Source organism: Zingiber officinale, chromosome 4B (assembly GCF_018446385.1).
Source record: "Zingiber officinale cultivar Zhangliang chromosome 4B, Zo_v1.1, whole genome shotgun sequence".
Taxonomy (NCBI): Eukaryota; Viridiplantae; Streptophyta; class Magnoliopsida; order Zingiberales; family Zingiberaceae; genus Zingiber; species Zingiber officinale.
In genome coordinates, this window is record NC_055993.1 from 130,218,773 (window position 1) to 130,238,255 (window position 19,483).

At 36.2% G+C, this 19,483-nt stretch overlaps 2 protein-coding genes, 4 non-coding genes and 2 pseudogenes across 8 annotated transcripts; 6 read left to right on the forward strand and 2 right to left on the reverse strand.

The window, feature by feature from the left end:
* Positions 1 to 4,087: 4,087 nt before the first annotated feature.
* TRNAF-GAA lies at positions 4,088 to 4,160 on the forward strand. The gene has a single exon. It is a non-coding gene; the product is annotated as a tRNA-Phe (tRNA).
* Positions 4,161 to 5,036: 876 nt separating this feature from the next.
* On the forward strand, positions 5,037 to 5,109 carry TRNAF-GAA. Its single transcript has one exon. It is a non-coding gene; the product is annotated as a tRNA-Phe (tRNA).
* Positions 5,110 to 5,982: 873 nt separating this feature from the next.
* On the forward strand, positions 5,983 to 6,055 carry TRNAF-GAA. The gene has a single exon. It is a non-coding gene; the product is annotated as a tRNA-Phe (tRNA).
* Positions 6,056 to 6,931: 876 nt separating this feature from the next.
* Positions 6,932 to 7,004, forward strand: TRNAF-GAA. Its single transcript has one exon. It is a non-coding gene; the product is annotated as a tRNA-Phe (tRNA).
* Positions 7,005 to 12,582: 5,578 nt separating this feature from the next.
* On the forward strand, positions 12,583 to 12,725 carry LOC121979017 (annotated as a pseudogene).
* Positions 12,726 to 13,159: 434 nt separating this feature from the next.
* On the forward strand, positions 13,160 to 13,303 carry LOC121978912 (annotated as a pseudogene).
* Positions 13,304 to 14,842: 1,539 nt separating this feature from the next.
* Positions 14,843 to 19,177, reverse strand: LOC121976736 (E3 ubiquitin-protein ligase RING1-like). Of its 3 annotated transcripts, XM_042529041.1 has the most exons (3): positions 19,038 to 19,177; positions 18,754 to 18,965; positions 14,843 to 16,340 (listed from the first exon to the last, which is right to left on the reverse strand). In XM_042529041.1, exon 3 carries the CDS (start codon positions 15,701 to 15,703, stop codon positions 14,945 to 14,947), a length of 759 nt encoding a protein of 252 aa, XP_042384975.1. In that variant the 5' UTR covers positions 15,704 to 16,340; positions 18,754 to 18,965; positions 19,038 to 19,177; the 3' UTR covers positions 14,843 to 14,944. The 3 variants fall into 3 exon arrangements, with proteins under 3 accessions (XP_042384975.1, XP_042384976.1, XP_042384977.1); XM_042529042.1 differs by lacking the exon at positions 18,754 to 18,965 and having other exon boundaries at positions 19,038 to 19,171; XM_042529043.1 differs by lacking the exons at positions 18,754 to 18,965; positions 19,038 to 19,177 and adding an exon at positions 17,491 to 18,748.
* LOC121978686 lies at positions 19,063 to 19,479 on the reverse strand. Its single transcript, XM_042530994.1, has one exon. The coding sequence runs from the start codon at positions 19,477 to 19,479 to the stop codon at positions 19,063 to 19,065; it is 417 nt and encodes a 138-aa protein (XP_042386928.1).
* Positions 19,480 to 19,483: the final 4 nt, after the last annotated feature.

Consider the following 19,483-nt stretch of genomic DNA (forward strand, 5'->3'; position numbering starts at 1 on the left):
TTTTTAAGTTAAAATTAAAATTTGAAATTAATTTTTAAGTTAAAATTAAAATTTGAAATTAATTTTTAAGTTTAAAATTAAAATTTTGAAATTAATTTTTAAGTTTAAAATTAAAATTTTGAAATTAATTTTAAAATTAAAATTTGAAATTAATTTTTAAGTTTAAAATTAAAATTTTGAAATTAATTTTTAAGTTAAAAATTTGAAATTAATTTTTAAGTTTAAAATTAAAATTTGAAATTAATTTTTAAGTTTAAAATTAAAATTTGAAATTGATTTTTTTTTTAAGTTTAAAATTAAAATTTGAAATTAATTTTTAACTTTAAAATTTAAGCCTTGTTCATCTCACCCGATCTATATTATCAATCAGGGAATCCTATGATTTTGTGAGATGAAATTGGTTTGATTAAAGAATTTTGGTTTGACTTGTGTTAGATTCAGACTTAGCTTTGGTTTCCACAAATAGACATTTTTCGGATAAACTTCTAAGCTTGGTGAGTCACATGGACATCATTAGAAGTAACCAACCTTTCGAGGTTTTCCGAATAGTCCTATCCACGGAACTTAGTACTAAATCTTGGTCTAACTGGTTAGGATTCGTTTAAGGGTAGCTTCGGTCAGTTCCACTTGGCCAAATGCACCAGATCGAAGCCATATCTTTCTAGACATGCGATGCCCAAGCTTCCCTAACGTACTATCATCCAAAAACTTCACCAGTACCATGAGTCAAGTTAAACTTGGTCTCTTTTTAACTAATCCTAATTACCCTGCCGGGTTAGTTTGTTTTGGGTTACCCTGTTGGGTAGGTTAGTTTTGGAGGTGTCAGCTATTCTGGAGTCTCCCCCTGAATTATTGGCCATTAATTTAGTTTTTGGTTTTAGGCTTGTGTCGATTCTTTTTATAGTTATAGTTAACTTGGTGATAATTTTGTTGATTTTTAAACTGTTTAGATTTTGAATTTGATTTAGGTTTGTATTTTGGATTTTGGTTTGGTTTATTCACTTTTATATAATGTATTTTTTCTTTAGGTATATAATATTGATTAAGTCCTACTTGCGTGGTTAGACACGCTTTCGGAACCCAAGCTAGATTGGTTGACTTGTATTGGGTTATTAATGATTTGAAGGTTTTATTTGAATTCGACTTATATCCTAGTCCGGTTTTATTATAACATGCTTTTTGATTATTTAAGATTAAGTCTAAATTTTTTGATCTTGTTGTGAATTTTTCTAACATCTCCTTTAAATTGTTTATTTCATTTTTTAATGATAAATTCTCCTCCTCAAGTGTTAGATCTTGAGTTGGATTCGAATTTTTTAATTGTTCCTTGAGGTTTTGATTTTCCTCAAGAAGTGATTTGTTTTCATTTTCTAAGTTAGTTAATTTACTATTTAAACAGGAAATAATTCTAAAAAAAAATTTTGTTTAAATTAAAGTATACCTCATTCGGGCCTTCGGAAACGAGTACGGACTCGTGGCTTGTTTCGGGTTCAGACCCGTCTTCATCTTCCGATTCATTTTCTGTTTCAGCTTCGCGGGCCATCAGTGCGAGGTGGCTCTGATGTTTCTGCTCTTCTTCCTCTGATTCGTCTGAGGAGTCGTCCCACTTTGCTTTGAGTGCCTTCTTTTTGGTTGGCTTTGATTTGTCGAACTTCAGTCTTGGGCATTCGTTCTTGTAGTGTCCCTTTTTATTGCAGCCGTAGCAGGTCACGTTCTTTTGTTCTGAGGGAGAGCTGATCTTTTGAAGGTCCTTTTTGCTGAAGCTCCTCTTTCTTCTGGTGAACATTTTTCTTACCAAGTTCACCAGGTGTTCTTCTTCTTCAGAGTCTTGGTCAGATTCTTCTTCAAATTCAGGCTTGCTTTTCTTTTCTTTGGAGGAACCTGCAAATAGAGCTATACCTTTCTCGGCTCCAGCATTAGTTTGTTCGTGTAATTCTAATTCACAGAAAAGCTCGTCTAATTTTAATTCAGAAAGATTCTTAGAAATTTTGTAGGCATCCACTATTGATGCCCACAAACTATTACGTGGAAAGGCGTTTAATGCGTACCTTATTAAGTCTCTGTTCTCCATCTGGTGGCCTATCGCATGAAGCCCGTTGAGGATGTCCTTGATCCTCGCGTGGAGTTGATTCACTGTTTCTCCTTCCTGCATTTTTATATTAAAAATTTTATTTAAAAGCAGGTCTCGTTTTGTTACCTTAGCGTCGCACGTTCCCTCGTGCAGTTCGATCAACTTGTCCCATAGCTCTTTAGCGTTTTTGTGTGGACCGACTCTGTTCAGTTCTTCTCTTGTCAATCCGCACTGTAGAGTGTTGATCGCTTTATTTTCTGTTGATGCTTTTTTCTTCAGATCTGCTGTCCAGTCTTCAGGATCCACTAGATTCCCGGAGTTGTCCACTGGAATTTTGTAGGGTCTCGTAATGCTCATCCACTGGTCGAACTCTGTTTTGAGGTAGACCTCCATGCGCTTCTTCCAGTATGGAAAGTCATCCCCGTTGAAGAGTGGAGGTCGTACTGTGCTGAATCCTTCTTGTTGGGACATTCTGTGCACAGGTAAATAACCAAAAAATATCCAAAGACTTGGTCTTGGATTAGTAGTGTGGGAAGAGAAAAATAGAAAAAAAATAGATTCGTGTTGCACTAATTTAAATTGATTAGAGAGATATTAAGTTAACGAAACACCAGTTTTAAAATTAATTATCGAACAAAAAAAAAAAAAAATTCACCCCCTGTCTGATTGGTGGTTGCACCAAATCAGAGCGGTACCTGCTCTGATACCACTTGTAGGACCATTAGATTCGATAGAGGGGGGGGTGAATATCGATTCGAAAAACAAGAGTTTAAACGCAGCGGAAAAGTAAAATAGACACAATGGTTTTACTTCGTTCGGAGCCTGTGACGACTCCTACTCAAAGGCCCGTGGTCCTTGACCACTTTCGTTGGGCAATCACTAGCAATTCAGAATGATGATTACAAAAGAACCGTACAGGGAATGCTAATGAAAACTGAAAACAAATACCGACAAAAAGGGAAAAGAACGGAGCGTAGTGTCGGAGCTTTGTTGGCGTCGCACTGAAAGTCGAGCAGCAAGACCAGTAGTAAAAGAGTTCTCAGCTTGATTGATTCTGAAGCTCCTGCCTGGTGCTTCTTTTATATGCTGTTCCGGGCGCCTGGAATGTGACGTAACTGCTCAAACCAAGATGCTCCAGGTGGCGACGACTTGGCTGGATAGAATTCGCCTTCCGGGCGCCCGGATCCCCTCCGGGCGCCCGGACCACCTTGTTCCAGAAAAACTCCTTTTTCCTGGAAAACAAAGTTAGTTCGAGGTAAATATACATCCTGTAAAACAGATTGTTAGCACAGTTAAAGTTCAACAGATGGAAAAAAGAGTATGACTTAGATTCCGTCTTTCCGAGACCGGAATCTAGTCACGATCTCGACTTAGACATCCGAAATGGATCTAAGCCAGATCGACGCTTAATGTTCCCTTCCCGGGAATGCGTCCTCACAGTCACTCCCCTCCAGTGACTTACCTCACTTACCTGCCAGACGTCCGGTTAGCCCGTCGACCCGTTTGGACTTCTCGCCAAGCGTCCGGTCAGCCCGTCGACCCGCTTGGACTTCTCGCCAGCTATCCGGTCAGCCCGTCGACCTAGCTGGACTTCTCGCCAAGCGTCCGGTCAACCCGTCCACCCGCTTGGACTTCTCGCCAGCTATCCGGTCAGCCCGTCGACCTAGCTGGACTTCGTGCCAGACATCCGGTCAGCCCGTCGACCTGTCTGGACTTCTCCTGCACACTCGATCAAAGTGTCAGACAACAACAAAACTAACTTAACCTATTTGTCATTCATCAAAACCTGGGTTAAATCGTTAGTGCTAACCGCACCAACAAAAAATACTTTCAAAGTTTATTAGTAATTTTAACAGACGCACAATCAGGTAGTCTAGCTTTGTCCAAAAAGCATTCCAACCCCATTTATATGTGAATATGTTTCGTAATTATACATACAATCTTCTAAAATAAAAGCCATTCACTGGAAACTGTTATAAGAGTATTTAAAATAAAATTCCAACTATAAAGTCATTAGCGGGGATAGCTCAGTTGGGAGAGCGTCAGACTGAAGATCTGAAGGTCGTGTGTTCGATCCACACTCATCGCATATCTTTTTTTTTTCCCATTTTTTGGGGGTGATATGACGACGATAGAGCTGAAGAATGAGGAACCCTTGAAGGTGTTTTTTTTTTTCCTTTTTCTCTGCTCTGGTGAGCCCTCTACTTTATACTAATGACTCTGCTTTAGCATAAATTAAATCACATTTATATTATTTTTATTTTTACACCGAAAATATTTTCAAAGTTTATTAGTAATTTCCACAAACGCACAATCAGGCATTTAGAGTTCGATACACCAGGTGTTCGATTATCCTTTGACCCACATAGATTTTTCTCCCCATGCCAAATGCCCGGTCCTTCATGACTCACTTGAAATTTTTTCCACCTAGCTTCACTTATTAGAGTTTTCTTCTACCTAACTTCACTCACGAGGACTTTCTAACTACCTAATTTCACACACCAGGATTTCCTTCTACCTAGCTTTACTCACTAGGACTTTCTAACTGTCCGACATGACTCACTAGAACTTTCCATTTGGCATATCTATTTTTTTTCTTCCATATTTTGGCAATGATCTGACGACGATAGAGTTGAAGAACGAGAAGTCCTTGAAGGTGCTTTATTTTTTTCCTTTTTTGCTGCTCTGGTGAGCCCTCTACATTATACTAATGACTCTGCTTTAGCATAAATTAAATTACATTAATATTTTTTTTTTAATTTTTACACCGAAAATACTTTCAAAATTTATTAGTAATTTCCACAGACGCACAATCAGGTAGTCTAGCTTTGTCCAAAAAGCATTCCAACGCCATTTATATGTGAATATGTTTCGTAATTATACATACAATCTTCTAAAATAAAAGTCATTTACTGGAAACTGTTATAAGAGTATTTAAAATAAAATTCCTACTATAAAGTTATTAGCGGGGATAGCTCAGTTGGGAGAGCGTCAGACTGAAGATCTGAAGGTCGTGTGTTCGATCCACACTCACCGCATATCTTTTTTTTTTTCCCCCATTTTTTGGGGATGATCTGACGACGATAGAGATGAAGAATGAGAAGCCCTTGATGGTGTTTTTTTTTCCTTTTTCTCTGCTCTGGTGAGCCCTTTACTTTATACTAATGACTCTGCTTTAGCATAAATTAAATTACATTTATATTATTTTTATTTTTACACCGAAAATACTTTCAAAGTTTATTAGTAATTTCCACAGACGCACAATCAGGCATTTAGAGTTCGATACACCAGGTGTTTGATCATCCTTTGACCCACATAGATTTTTCTCCTCATGCCAAATGCCCGGTCCTTCATGACTCACTTGAAATTTTTTCCACCTAGCTTCACTTATCAGGGTTTTCTTCTGCCTAACTTCACTCACGAGGACTTTCTAACTACCTAATTTCACACACCAGGATTTTCTTCTACCTAACTTTACTCACTAGGACTTTCTAACTGTCCGACATGACTCACTAGAACTTTCCATTTGGCATATCTAGTTTTTTTTCATATTTTGGCGATGATCTGACGACGATAGAGCTGAAGAACGAGAAGTCCTTGATGGTGCTTTTTTTTTTTTTCCTTTTTTGCTGCTCTGGTGAGCCCTCTACATTATACTAATGACTCTGCTTTAGTGTAAATTAAATTACATTAATATTTTTTTAATTTTTTCACCGAAAATACTTTCAAAGTTTATTAGTATTTTCCACAGACGCACAATCAGGTAGTCTAGCTTTATCCAAAAAGCATTCCAACCCCATTTATATGTGAATATGTTTCATAATTATACATACAATCTTCTAAAATAAAAGTCATTCACTGGAAACTGTTATAAGAGTATTTAAAATAAAATTCCTACTATAAAGTCATTAGCGGGGATAGCTCAGTTGGGAGAGCGTCAGACTGAAGATCTGAAGGTCGTGTGATCGATCCACACTCACCGCATATCTTTTTTTTCCCCCCATTTTTTGGGGGTGATATGACGACGATAGAGCTGAAGAATGAGGAACCCTTGATGGTGTTTTTTTTCCTTTTTCTCTGCTCTGGTGAGCCCTCTACTTTATACTAATGACTCTGCTTTAGCATAAATTAAATTACATTAATATTATTTTTATTTTTACACCGAAAATATTTTCAAAGTTTATTAGTAATTTCCACAGACGCACAATCAGGCATTTAGAGTTCGATACACCAGGTGTTCGATCATCCTTTGACCCACTTAGATTTTTCTCCTCATGCCAAATGCCCAGTCCTTCATGACTCACTTGAAATTTTTTCCACCTAGCTTCACTTATTAGGGTTTTCTTCTGCCTAACTTCACTCACGAGGACTTTCTAACTACCTAATTTCACACACCAGGATTTCCTTCTACCTAGCTTTACTCACTAGGACTTTCTAACTGTCCGACATGACTCACTTGAACTTTCCATTTGGCATATCTATTTTTTTTTCTCCATATTTTGGCAATGATCTGACGACGATAGAGCTGAAGAACGAGAAGTCCTTGAAGGTGCTTTATTTTTTTTTTCCTTTTTTGCTGCTCTGGTGAGCCCTCTACATTATACTAATGACTCTGCTTTAGCGTAAATTAAATTACATTAATATTTTTTTCTAATTTTTACACCGAAAATACTTTCAAAATTTATTAGTAATTTCCACAGACGCACAATCAGGTAGTCTAGCTTTGTCCAAAAAACATTCCAACCCCATTTATATGTGAATATGTTTCGTAATTATACATACAATCTTCTAAAATAAAAGTCATTTACTGGAAACTGTTATAAGAGTATTTAAAATAAAATTCCTACTATAAAGTCATTAGCGGGGATAGCTCAGTTGGGAGAGCGTCAGACTGAAGATCTGAAGGTCGTGTGTTCGATCCACACTCATCGCATATTTTTTTTTTTTTTTTCCATTTTTTGGGGATGATCTGACGACGATAGAGCTGAAGAATGAGAAGCCCTTGATCGTGTTTTTTTTCCTTTTTCTCTGCTCTGTGAGCCCTCTACTTTATATTAACGACTCTGCTTTAGCATAAATTAAATTACATTTATATTATTTTTATTTTTACACCGAAAATACTTTCAAAGTTTATTAGTAATTTCCACAGACGCACAATCAGGCATTTAGAGTTCGATACACCAGGTGTTCAATCATCTTTTGACCCACTTAGATTTTTCTCCTCATGCCAAATGCCCGGTCCTTCATGACTCACTTGAAATTTTTTCCACCTAGCTTCACTTATCAGGGTTTTCTTCTGGCTAACTTCACTCACGAGGACTTTCTAACTACCTAATTTCACACACCAGGATTTTCTTCTACCTAACTTTACTCACTAGGACTTTCTAACTATCCGACATGACTCACTAGAACTTTCCATTTGGCATATCTAGTTTTTTTCCATATTTTGGCGATGATCTGACGACGATAGAGCTGAAGAACGAGAAGTCCTTGATGGTGCTTTTTTTTTCCTTTTTTGCTGCTCTGGTGAGCCATCTACATTATACTAATGACTCTGCTTTAGTGTAAATTAAATTACATTAATATTTTTTTAATTTTTTCACTGAAAATACTTTCAAAGTTTATTAGTATTTTCCACGGACGCACAATCAGGTAGTCTAGCTTTGTCCAAAAAGCATTCCAACCCCATTTATATGTGAATAATTTTTGTAATTATACATTCAATTTTCTAAAATAAAAGTCATTCACTGGAAACTGTTATAAGAGTATTTAAAATAAAATTCCTACTATAAAGTCATTAGACGGGATAGCTCAGATGGGAGAGCGTTAGATTGAAGATCTGAAGGTCGTGTGTTTGATCTACACTCACCGCATATATATATATATATTTTTTTCCATTTTTTGTGGATGATCTGACGACGATAGAGCTGAAGAATGAGAAGCCCTTGATGGTGTTTTTTTTTCCTTTTTCTCTGCTCTGGTGAGCCCTCTACTTTATACTAATGACTTTGCTTTAGCATAAATTAAATTACATTTATATTATTTTTATTTTTACACCGAAAATACTTTCAAAGTTTATTAGTAATTTCCACAGACGCACAATCAGGCATTTAGAGTTCGATACACCAGGTGTTCGATCATCCTTTGACCCACTTAGATTTTTTTCCTCATGCCAAATGCCCGGTCCTTCATGACTCACTTGAAATTTTTTCCACCTTGCTTCACTTATCAGAGTTTTCTTCTGCCTAACTTCATTCACGAGGACTTTCTAACTACCTAATTTCACACACCAGGATTTCCTTCTACCTAGCTTTACTCACTAGGACTTTCTAACTGTCCGACATGACTCACTAGAACTTTCCATTTGGCATATCTATTGTTTTTCCATATTTTGGTGATGGTCTGACGACGATAGAGCTGAAGAACGAGAAGTCCTTGACGGTGTTTTTTTCTTTCCTTTTTTGCTGCTCTGGTGAGCCCTCTACATTATACTAATGACTCTGCTTTAGCATAAATTAAATTACATTAATATTTTTTTAATTTTTACACCGAAAATACTTTCAAAGTTTATTAGTAATTTCCACATATGCACAATTAGGTATTTAGAGTCCGAAAATACACCAGGTGTTCGATCATCTTTTGACCCACTTAGATTTTCCTCTTCATGCCAAATGTCCACTCCTTCATGACCCACTTGAAATTTTTTTCACCTAGCTTCACTCATCAGGGTTTTCTTCTGCCTAGCTTCACTCACGATGATTTTTTAACTACCTGATTTTACACACTAGGATTTCCTTCTACCTAGCTTCACTCACTAGAACTTTCCAACTGCCCGACATCACTCATTAGAACTTTCCATTTGTTTGACTTCACTCACTAGGACTTTTCACACCAAGTGACCATTTCTCTATGACCCACTTGATTTTTCTTATTCTACCAATCATCCAGTTGGTTTTGGTCTTTCTCTTTCTTAACATTTAGTTAAAACTTTCCTAATCAAGTATCTAGTTAGCCTTGACATATTTAACTACTCTCCCGTATCAAACTGGCTAGCCTTTGACTAGTGGAGAATTGTTCCAACAATCTCTTAAATGGACAATTATACCTACAATCTCTTTTTTTTTTTCATTTTCGAACGACGATTTGACGACGATAGAGCTGAAGAACGAGAAGTCCTTGACGGAGCTTTTTTTTTTTTTTTCCTTTTTCGCTGCTCTGGTGAGCCCCCTACTTTATACTAATGACTTTGCTTTAGCCTAAAATTAAATTATGTTAATATTTTTTTATTTTCACATCGAAAATACTTTCAAAGTTTATTAGTAATTTTCACAGACACACAATCAGGAATTTAGAGTTCGAGACACCAGTTGTCCGATCAACTTTGACACACCTAGATTTTCCTCCTCATGCCAAATGTCCGGTCCTCCATTATCCACTTGAACTTTTTTCCTTCTAACTTCACTCACCAGGGTTTCCTTCTTCCTAGCTTCACTCATTAGGACTTTCTAACTGCCTGACTTCACTCACCATTATTTCCTTTTACCTAGCTTCACTCACTTGGACTTTCCAACTAGCTAGATTCACTCAACAAAACTTTTCATTTACTTGACTTCACTCACTAGGACTTTCCATTCGCCTGGCTTCACTGACTAGGACTTTACACACCAAGTGATCGTTTCTGTATGACCCACTTGGTTTTTTTTTCTTCTACCAACCATCCAGTTGGTTTTGGTCTTTCCCTTTCTTAACCTTTAGTTAAAACTTTTCCAATCAAGTATCTAGTTTACCTTGACATATTTAACTACTCTCCCGTATCAAACTGGTTAGCCTTTGACCAGTGGAGAATTGTTCGAACAATCTCCCAAATGGATAATTATACCTACAATCTCCATATATTGTCAAACATTAAAACTCAAGTTTGAGTCAAACTGGCCAACTTTGAACCAGGGAGAATTGCACCAACCACGATGCCAAAGAAGCGATGAGAGACGAGTAGGATGAGATGCAAGTAGAAAAAGATTTAAGTTTAAGGTTTAAAAGCCCACAACCCAATTCATTTTTATTAATATTTTTTAATTAGTCCTAAAATTTTTTAAGTTTTCTTAATTAACCCCTATGAATTTTAAATACTTGCAATTTTCCCCAAACGCATTCAGAAAAACATATCCTAATCGTACCCTTGTTGTGTCCAAAACATATCCATATGGTCAAATCTAAAAAAAAAAGTCCATGATACATTTTTGTCCGTATCTGATATACGTATTTGCGTATTATATCCATATCCGTATAGTATCCCTATCCGATACATCAAAAATAATAAATTTCAGACTATCCACGCTACATATCACTCAACATAACTTAATATCAAATCCTTTAAGCAGAACTAGTAGTCCAGATTTGTCCACAAAGCATTCCAATCTCATTTATATGTGAATATGTTTCGTAATTATACATACAATCTTCTAAAAAAAAGTTATTTACAAGAAACTGTAATAAAAGTATTTAAAATAGAATTCCTACTATAAAATCATTAGCGGGGATAACTCAGTTGGGAGAGCGTCAGACTGAATATTTGAAGGTCGTGTGTTTGATCGACACTCATCACATATCTCTTCTTTTTTTTTTTTGATTTTCGTGCGACGATCTGACGATGATAAAGCTGAAGAACGAGAAGCCCTTGACGGTGTTTTTTTCCCCCTTTTTCGCTGATCTAATGAGCCCCCTATTTTATTTTAAGGACTTTGCTTTAGCCTAAAATTAAATTACATTAATATATTTTTACTTTCACACCGAAAATACTATCAAAGTTTATTAGTAATTTCCACAGATGCACAATCAGGGATTTAGAGTTCAAGACACTAGGTGTCCGATCAACTTTTGACCCACATTGATTTTCCTCCTCATGTCAAATGTCTAGTCCTTCATGACCCACTTGAACTTTTTCCACCTAGCTTCACTCACCAAGGTTTCCTTCTGCCTAGCTTCACTTACGAGGAGTTTCTAACTGCTTGACTTCACTAACTAAGATTTTCTTCTACCTAGCTTCACTCACTAGGACTTTCCAATTATCTGACTTTACTCACCAGAACTTTCCATTTGTCTGACTTCACTCACTGGGACTTTCCATCCGCCTGACTTCACTCACTAGGACTTTCCATACTAAGTGTCCGTTTCTTTATGATTCACATGATTTTTCTTCTTCTGCCAACCATCTAGTTGGTTTTGGTTTTTACCTTGCTTAGTCTTTAGTTAAAACTTTTCCAGTCAAGTATCTAATTAGCCTTGACCTATTAACTACTTTTCCGTGTCAAACTGGTTAACTTTTGACCAGTGGAGAATTGTTCCAACAATCTCCCAAATGGACAATACCTACAATCTCCATATATTGTCAAATATCAAAACTCAAGTTTGAGTCAAACTGACCAACTTTGAACTAGGGAGAATTCCACCAACCACGATGCCAAAGAAGCGATGAGAGACGAGTAGGATGAGATGCGGGTAGAAAAATATTAAGGTTTAAAAGTCCACAACCCAATTTATTTTTATTAATATTTTTTAATTAGTCCTAGAAATTTTTATGTTGTTTCAATTAACCCCTATAAATTTTAAATACTTGCAATTTCCCCAAACACATTTGGAAAAATGTATCCTAGTCGTATCCTTGCTGTGTCCAAGACATACCTCAAAAATGTCCATGATTGGCCATATCTGATATGCGTATTTACGTATTATATCCCTATCCATATAGTATCCGTATCCGATACTTCAAAAATATAAAATTTTAGACTATCCACACTACATAGCACTCAACATAACTAAATATCAAATCCTTTAAGCAGAACTGTTAGTCCAGATTTGTCCACAAAGCATTCCAATCCCATTTATATGTGAATATGTTTCGTAATTATACATACAATCTTCTAAAAGAAAAGTCATTTACTGGAAGCTGTTATAAAAGTATTTAAAATAGAATTCCTACTATAAAGTCAACAGCTGGGATAGCTCAGTTGGGAGAGCGTCAGACTGAAAATCTGAAGGTTGTGTGTTTAATCCATTTCTCTCTCTCTTTTTTTTTTTTTTTCATTTTTGGGTGACGATTTGACGACGATAGAGCTGAAGAACGAGAAGCCTTTGGCGGTGCTTTTTTTTCCTTTTTCGCTGCTCTAGTGAGCCCCCTACTTTATACTAATGACTCTGCTTTAGCCTAAAATTAAATTACGTTAATGTTCTTTTTTATTTTCACACCGAAAATACTTTCAAGGTTTATTAGTAATTTTCATAGACACACAATCAGGGATTTAGAATTCGAGACTCAGCTGTGACATATTATTGAGAATTTTTTTTATTAATCAATTATGAATCTAGAGTTTAAAACTCAACTGTGACGTATTATTAAGAATTTTTCTCATCAGTAATTTTTTATAGTTCTTTTTAATCTCACAACTTAGGATTGTCAACACTACAAGCTGAGAAACTTCTATAAATACTTTATGTCGACGACGTTAGAAAGTATACTTTTCTCGACTTTTTGGCTAAGAACAAGTATGATATTAAATTAATTTTTTATAAGGGGGTGTTTGTTATAGTAGATTGCTGTTGGAATTCTCTAACGTCACCTTGTATTGCACTATTGCATGTGTATGATGCACTCTTGCCTAATTTTATTAAGAATCTGAATCCTTTACTAACTGACTCTCAATTAATTTGGTGAAGCCCAAAATTAAATTACGTTAATGTTCTTTTTTCTTTTCACATCGAAAATAATTTTAAGGTTTATTAGAAATTTCCACAGATGCATGCATCAATCAAGGATCTAAAGTCTGAGACTTAGTTGGGTGAATTATTGAAAATTTTTCTCATTAATCAATTGGTGATCTAGAGTTCAAGACTCAGCTGTGACGTATTATTAAGAATTTTTTTCATTAATCAATTTAGAATCTAGAGTTCAAAACTCAATTACGATATATTATTGAGAATTTTTCTCATCAATAATTTTCTCTGGTTCTCTTTAGTATCATATCTTATCATTGGCAACACTGTGAGCGGAGAACCTTCTATAAATACCTTGGGCCAGAGACGTTAGAAAATATACTTTTCTCAGCTTTTTTGCTAAGATCAAGTATGATATTAAATTAATTTTTTATAAGAGGGAGTTCGTTACAGTAACTTGCTGTTGGAATTCTCGAGCGTCACCTTTGCATTGCACTATTACATGGGTATGACGCACCCTTATCCAACTTTATTAAGAATTCGGACTCTTTATTAATTAACTTTCAATTAATTTAGTGAAGCTCAAAATTAAATTACGTTAATATCTTTTTTTCTTTTCACACCGAAAATATTTTCAAGGTTTATTAGTAATTTTCATAGACCCATCAATCAGGGATCTAGAGTTTGAGACTCAGCTGCGGTGTATTATTGAGAATTTTTTGGATCTAGAGTTCGGGACTCAGCTGCGATGTATTATTAAAAAATTTCACATTAATCAATTAGGAATCTAGAGTTCGAAACTCAGCTAATATAAATATGATTAGAATGGTGATAAAATGAATAAAAACTAAAATAAATCAAATAAAGATTTTTGTTGGATTAATTCCTTATTTGTTGCTGAATTCCTATAACGGGAAATGACAAATTATAGATAATAAATTCTAGATAAAAGTAAATAATTACATTATATATATATTTATTTCTCCCCTTTTTTCTTTATTTTGGTTTTTTTTCTTTTAATTAACTTTTCATTTTAACTAATTAACTTAACTTGGGTTGTCTTCAGTCTCACATCTTAGAATTGATAATATTACGAATGAAGAAACTTCTATAAATACCTTGGGTCGACGACATTAGAAAACATACTTTTCTTGACTTTTTGGCTATGATCAAGTATGATATTAAATTGATTTTTTATAAGAGGGAGTTTGTTATAATAGCTTGCTGCTGGGATTCTCGAGTTTCACTTTTGTCTTTTTGCTAAAATTAAGTATAGTAGTTGTTCTCGAGTGACACTCTTATCTTTTTGCTAAGATTAAGTATAGTATTTGTTCTTATCAATTCAATATCTAATATTAAGAGAATTTAGAATAAATCATATTATCATTGAATAATGTTGTTTAATTACTTGATAGAAAATATTTATTTTATAAAATTTATATGTATTCATGTATTATATTAACACAACGCATGCGTATGATCACTAGTAATGATAATTAGATGGAAAGAGATATATAATATTTTAATGAGTATGAATGAAAATGTATATCCGATCTCCGATCTCCGATCTCCGATAGATATAGAGATGGAGGATATGAAATTCAGTCGAGACCTGACTCATTGCTATCCCTAAATCAGTACTTAACACCATCAACTATGTTGAATTTGGTTCCTCAAATTCTCGATTATGGGTTCCCAAGTTCTCTACTTTCAGCTCCTCGACCTCCCACTCTTCGAGTTCAGTAGTACCCTTCTTCATTTTCATAAAATTAAGAAAAGAACTGAAAAAGTTTCATTTTCACTCCCATGTTAAGGAATAATCATGGCAATATAAAAATCATATAAGAACTCTGAATGGAATTTCCTATCAAACACCCGAACCATGAGTGGTCTATTACAAATACAGCAACATCAACTAGCCTTATCCCATTAGATTAGATGGATCGACTGAGGGATCTGTTACAAATCTCACACAAAAATAAGCCAAATACAAACAAATCATCAAGTGTTATCGAGCTCTGTGATCTCATCTTGGATTCATATATACAAGATTTAATAAGATAAAGTCTGAAACTTATATCATTAAATCGATGTCACAATAAAAGGGGAAGAAAGACCACAAACTTGACCACAAACTTGAACAAGAGAAAGAGAGGAATGGAATTAAAAGAAAGACCACCACCACCTCCTATTTATGCCCACAGTGATTGGGTGCTGTTCCCTAACATTGCTCGGGATTTGTACATCGCCGGTAGGTTTTTTCAACAAGGAAGCAAGAGTGATTCTGATGATACAAATAATTGGAACCGCAGCTAAAAACAACCAGCAGACTCCATTACCTCCACCCCTCGATTGAGTTGGCACCTGACGGTGCTCCTCCACACTACCTGGCTCAGTCCTTGCATCGTTGAAGTCATGAGCTTCCTCAGTCCCCTCTTCGTACTCTGGATCATCGGTTGGAAGCTCATGCCTGCAAACCGGGCATGAGTTCCTCACCTTTAACCATGGCAAGATGCAGAAAGGATGGTATAGGTGGTTGCAGGGAAGCTCCTTTGCTTTTGTATGAACAACCAATGGATCCTTGCAGACTGCACAAATCTCATGTTCATTTGCAATGACTACAGATGGGAGATATCTCACAATCGATGCAGCTGCAGGAGCTGCACCTCTTCTTGAGCTATCGGCCTCTGCAAGCTGCTCGAGTAGTTCATCAAACCCCCTTGCATCGACATAGTCTTCTGGATTCCCAATGTAAGTTATTCGAAACTTTGACTCTTTGAAGTCAGCAAAATCATCAGCATATTGTGCTTGAGCAACTCCTGTGATGTCAACCGATCTGTTCCCTTCCCAAATAGCCTCTTCCCAATCTCTATCTTCTTCGACTTGGTTATCAGAGTTCCACTGATCCAGTCCTGCATGCATTGGGTCGATGTCTATGTCACCAGAAGCAGAGCTTCCATTCTCAAGTTGCAAAAATAAGTCTGTCAAATAAACTATGATGATCCATAGAGGTCTGAGTCTCCACCATAACTACCAAAACTTAAAGTTTGAGTCAGATTGTCCAAACATGGAGTTTGATTGCTCAAGAACATCACTGCCATTATCAAATAATGTAATTTGTCTCTTGGACCTGCTTCGAGCTGCATAATAGCTCACATGTCGATGAGAAGTAAGAGGAGTACCACTGCCTCCAACTTGTGTTTCATCATCATTATGGGTTGCCAAATTAATCAGTTGTGAAAATCTGCGAGAGAATGAATCCTCCATTGATTCTAGACTTCTAAACCTATCTCTGCTTTGCCGCCTTAGTCGGTGAATATCTCTTATGTTCAAATTTGTCTGAGTATCATCAAGGATCATAATTTTACACTCTCTACAAATATGTATTGCTTCAAAACCATCATTTACATCTGCCTCCAAAGAAAAAGTTCTTCTGCATATCAAGCATCGAACTCCTGCTGGGCTTGATAAGGAAATAAACTTTGGTTTCGTGGTGAATGTTCTTGAGACAATGGTGATTCAAGGGAGAAGTCCTGGGATTCGCCATCCATCTGAGAACCTGAATTGATAAAAAAAAATTCTCATTTCCAAATAAAAATAAACATACAAATTGCAATGCAATCGATTCAAACAACTCCAAAAATCCATTATCAATTGTTTAAAGCTAGATGAAGCAGATAAGCAGTAAAGAAAATGGGGCATTTCTGCTTTTAAAATTCACTACAATAATGTTCTTACATCAGTTATTACTATTTACATGTAAAAGCATTTCAGAAAAAAAAAAAAAGGCGCTTGCTATGAAGGTCAACTATGTAAAAATGGCTTAGTTGTGTATTTGGGAAATTGATAGTAGACAACTATTACAGAAGCACTAATCTTTGAAATCTGGAATATCTAAAGAGAATGATGCAACTATTCCACAAGCATTATTCTTCAACTTCTGGCAGATCTATACAGATGTTACTTGTAAGAAGAAGTATAATTGATCAAATATATAGTATATACGCTAAAGTTGAGAAAGATGAAATATGTCATTATCAATGTAGAGTTACAAGTAGGATATCATAATCGCAAAGGAGTTCAAATAGTTTGACTCATAGTTATTAAAGGCGCTCACCTAGCTGCGCCCAGGCGCAAGACGCAGCCAGGTGAGCATCTTCTGCCTATGCACTTTAAGCGTGTGCCTTGTGAGAGTAGAAAGAAGTCAGTCTTGAGGAAATTGATGAAGATTCAGCTATACAAATCTAAAAGCTGATGATGATAATGATATGATTGAGGAGGATGATGAAGATTTAGATATTTGATTTTTTTTTAAAAAAATTGAATTATGCGTATAATGTATTTATTTGCTATTGAATTTTATGGATTATTGTTGAATTGTAAAATTTATACTAGAGCGCCTTACTTCGGTAAGACGTGTGTGTCACCTTGCATTGTGCATCTTAGACCCCATAGCACCTATGCATTTTTGGACGTCTCACGCTTTAAATAATTATGATTTGACTATATTTGATATAGTTCATACTCAGTTTGATTAGAACTGCATGGTTGAATCAGAATCAATTAATAATCGATAGATTTGAATATGATCAATTCGGTTCAAACTATGTGATTCCCAATTCTAAGAATTGGCTTAATTCAACTTACCACGATTAAAACATTACGATATATACAATATATTTAGGGTTAAAGAACTCTGTGTTTCGCACCTCCCTTTCCCTTGCTTCCTTCGTCACAGTAGACGACTTCATTGTTGGCATCCCTCCTTTGGCATCTTCTTCATTGGCGTCTTCTACAGAGGACACCGACCGCTAAAGACTACTGCTTCTTCGTTGAAAGACTTCAATCATAGGAGGTCTCCATTCCTCATCCTTCAGCAATTGAGGTTGACCAACAGACATCTTTATGGCGAACTACTTCATCGAAGGTTGTTGCTTTAACTATTTTTTTTTCATGTTTTCAACCCCATCCTCAACGGACAATTGAATGCCAAACAAAGGTAGCTTTTTTTGAACAGTTATGTTTGCTTCCACTAGCTCTACTATAAGCAAGCTAATATAATGTTTGGTTGAATGTGTTAGATTCATTTCCATGCCAAGCCAATTTCCATGCCAAGCAATAGATTATTCAAATATCTCAGGTAAGAAGCTACGAGGGAAAAAGAAAACATAAGAAGCCTACTAGCCCATCTACTTTAGCTAGATAATTCCTATCGTTTGGAAACAGATATACATTTTAACATCGAACTTAGCTAAAATGAGAACAATATAAAAAGGGAAAGTCCATGCAGGTCTTATTATACTCTTCAAATCCTAATATTTTGATGTACTTTGAGAAAGGGTATTCCCATTCCATTCCAAAAGAGAACAATAAATTAACAAACTCGAGAGCTCTAGTTAATATGCAAAAAAAAAAAAAAAAAGTTAATTGTAATGAATGTTGTTTTATGCAAGGATGAAACACCTTCAAGTATCAACTAACTACTTCATGTCAATGTGTAAGAATGATTGCTTCAGTTTTTTTATGTGCATGACTATTAAATAATTCATTGGATCAGTTATTTTAGAAAGTTACTAGGTAGATATGACTTTAACACATTTATGAATAATAGTTTTGAATCTTACACTAAAATCTAATCTATGCACTTATCCATGGCTAACCAAAAACCCTAAACTCCACATATGTTGAGAAACAATAGGTTGGCCAAAATAAGGACTCACTTTGAGAACTGCGAAACCTAGCAATCAATATGTCCAACAAAACGTAAGATTTGCCTTATTTCAGATTATTGCTTCAATTCGTTACATATGCGCAATAGATTCCTGATGGTAAGCCCAAAATCAAACAGTAAGGAAAGAGTGGAAGTTGAATCTCGACGAACAATTTAGACATCGAACAGATAAACATGCACGATCGATAGGACGAGAGATCACAGAATAAGCAGAAAACTATGGCGACACGCAATTTCTTACCTCACCGTTGTTCTTCTACCATGAGATCGCGACGCCACCGTCGAGAAATCTCGAGCTGGCCGCTGCGGGGAATAAAGGAATCGACCGAAGAAAAATTGCAGGTAGAAATCGAAGAGTCCGAAGAGAATCGGAGAAATTGGAAGAGAGGGATGAGATGGAGGGATTGCGTTGCGAGGAAGACCGATTTGTAGATGGCAGCTATCAAGTCAACACTGGTGAAGATCGGTAAATAAGAAAGTCAACACACTGAAACGAGGACAGGGGGAGAGAAAGAAGGAACAAACCGAAGTATCTGCGTTCGTTGGCTGTCTAGGCCTTCTCGACGATCTTGTCGAGGTCCTCCTTCAGCTTCTTCTCCCACTTCACCATCTGGTTGGCGAATACGACGCCGATGGCCATCCCCAAAGCGTGCTCCCACGGATCACCATCAGAAGCGAATCGACTTAGCAGATCAATCCCCAATCGCTGGAGGACGATGCTGCCGGAAAAAGAAGAAATTGGCTTCTCGGCAGCCACCGGCGGCAACATCGAAGCACATACCATACTCTCACGGTCGTTCCACTCGACTCTGCAGCCAAGAAAGAAGTTCAAGATTTTTGTTCTTGCCGTTTCCATCGCCGGGGCAGTTGTCTTAATCTTGGCGGCTGCTTTGGGATCGTTATGGTTCCTTACACGAAGGTGCAGGACGAACGGAATAGACGATTTGGTCGTGGATGAAGAAGCCATGGAT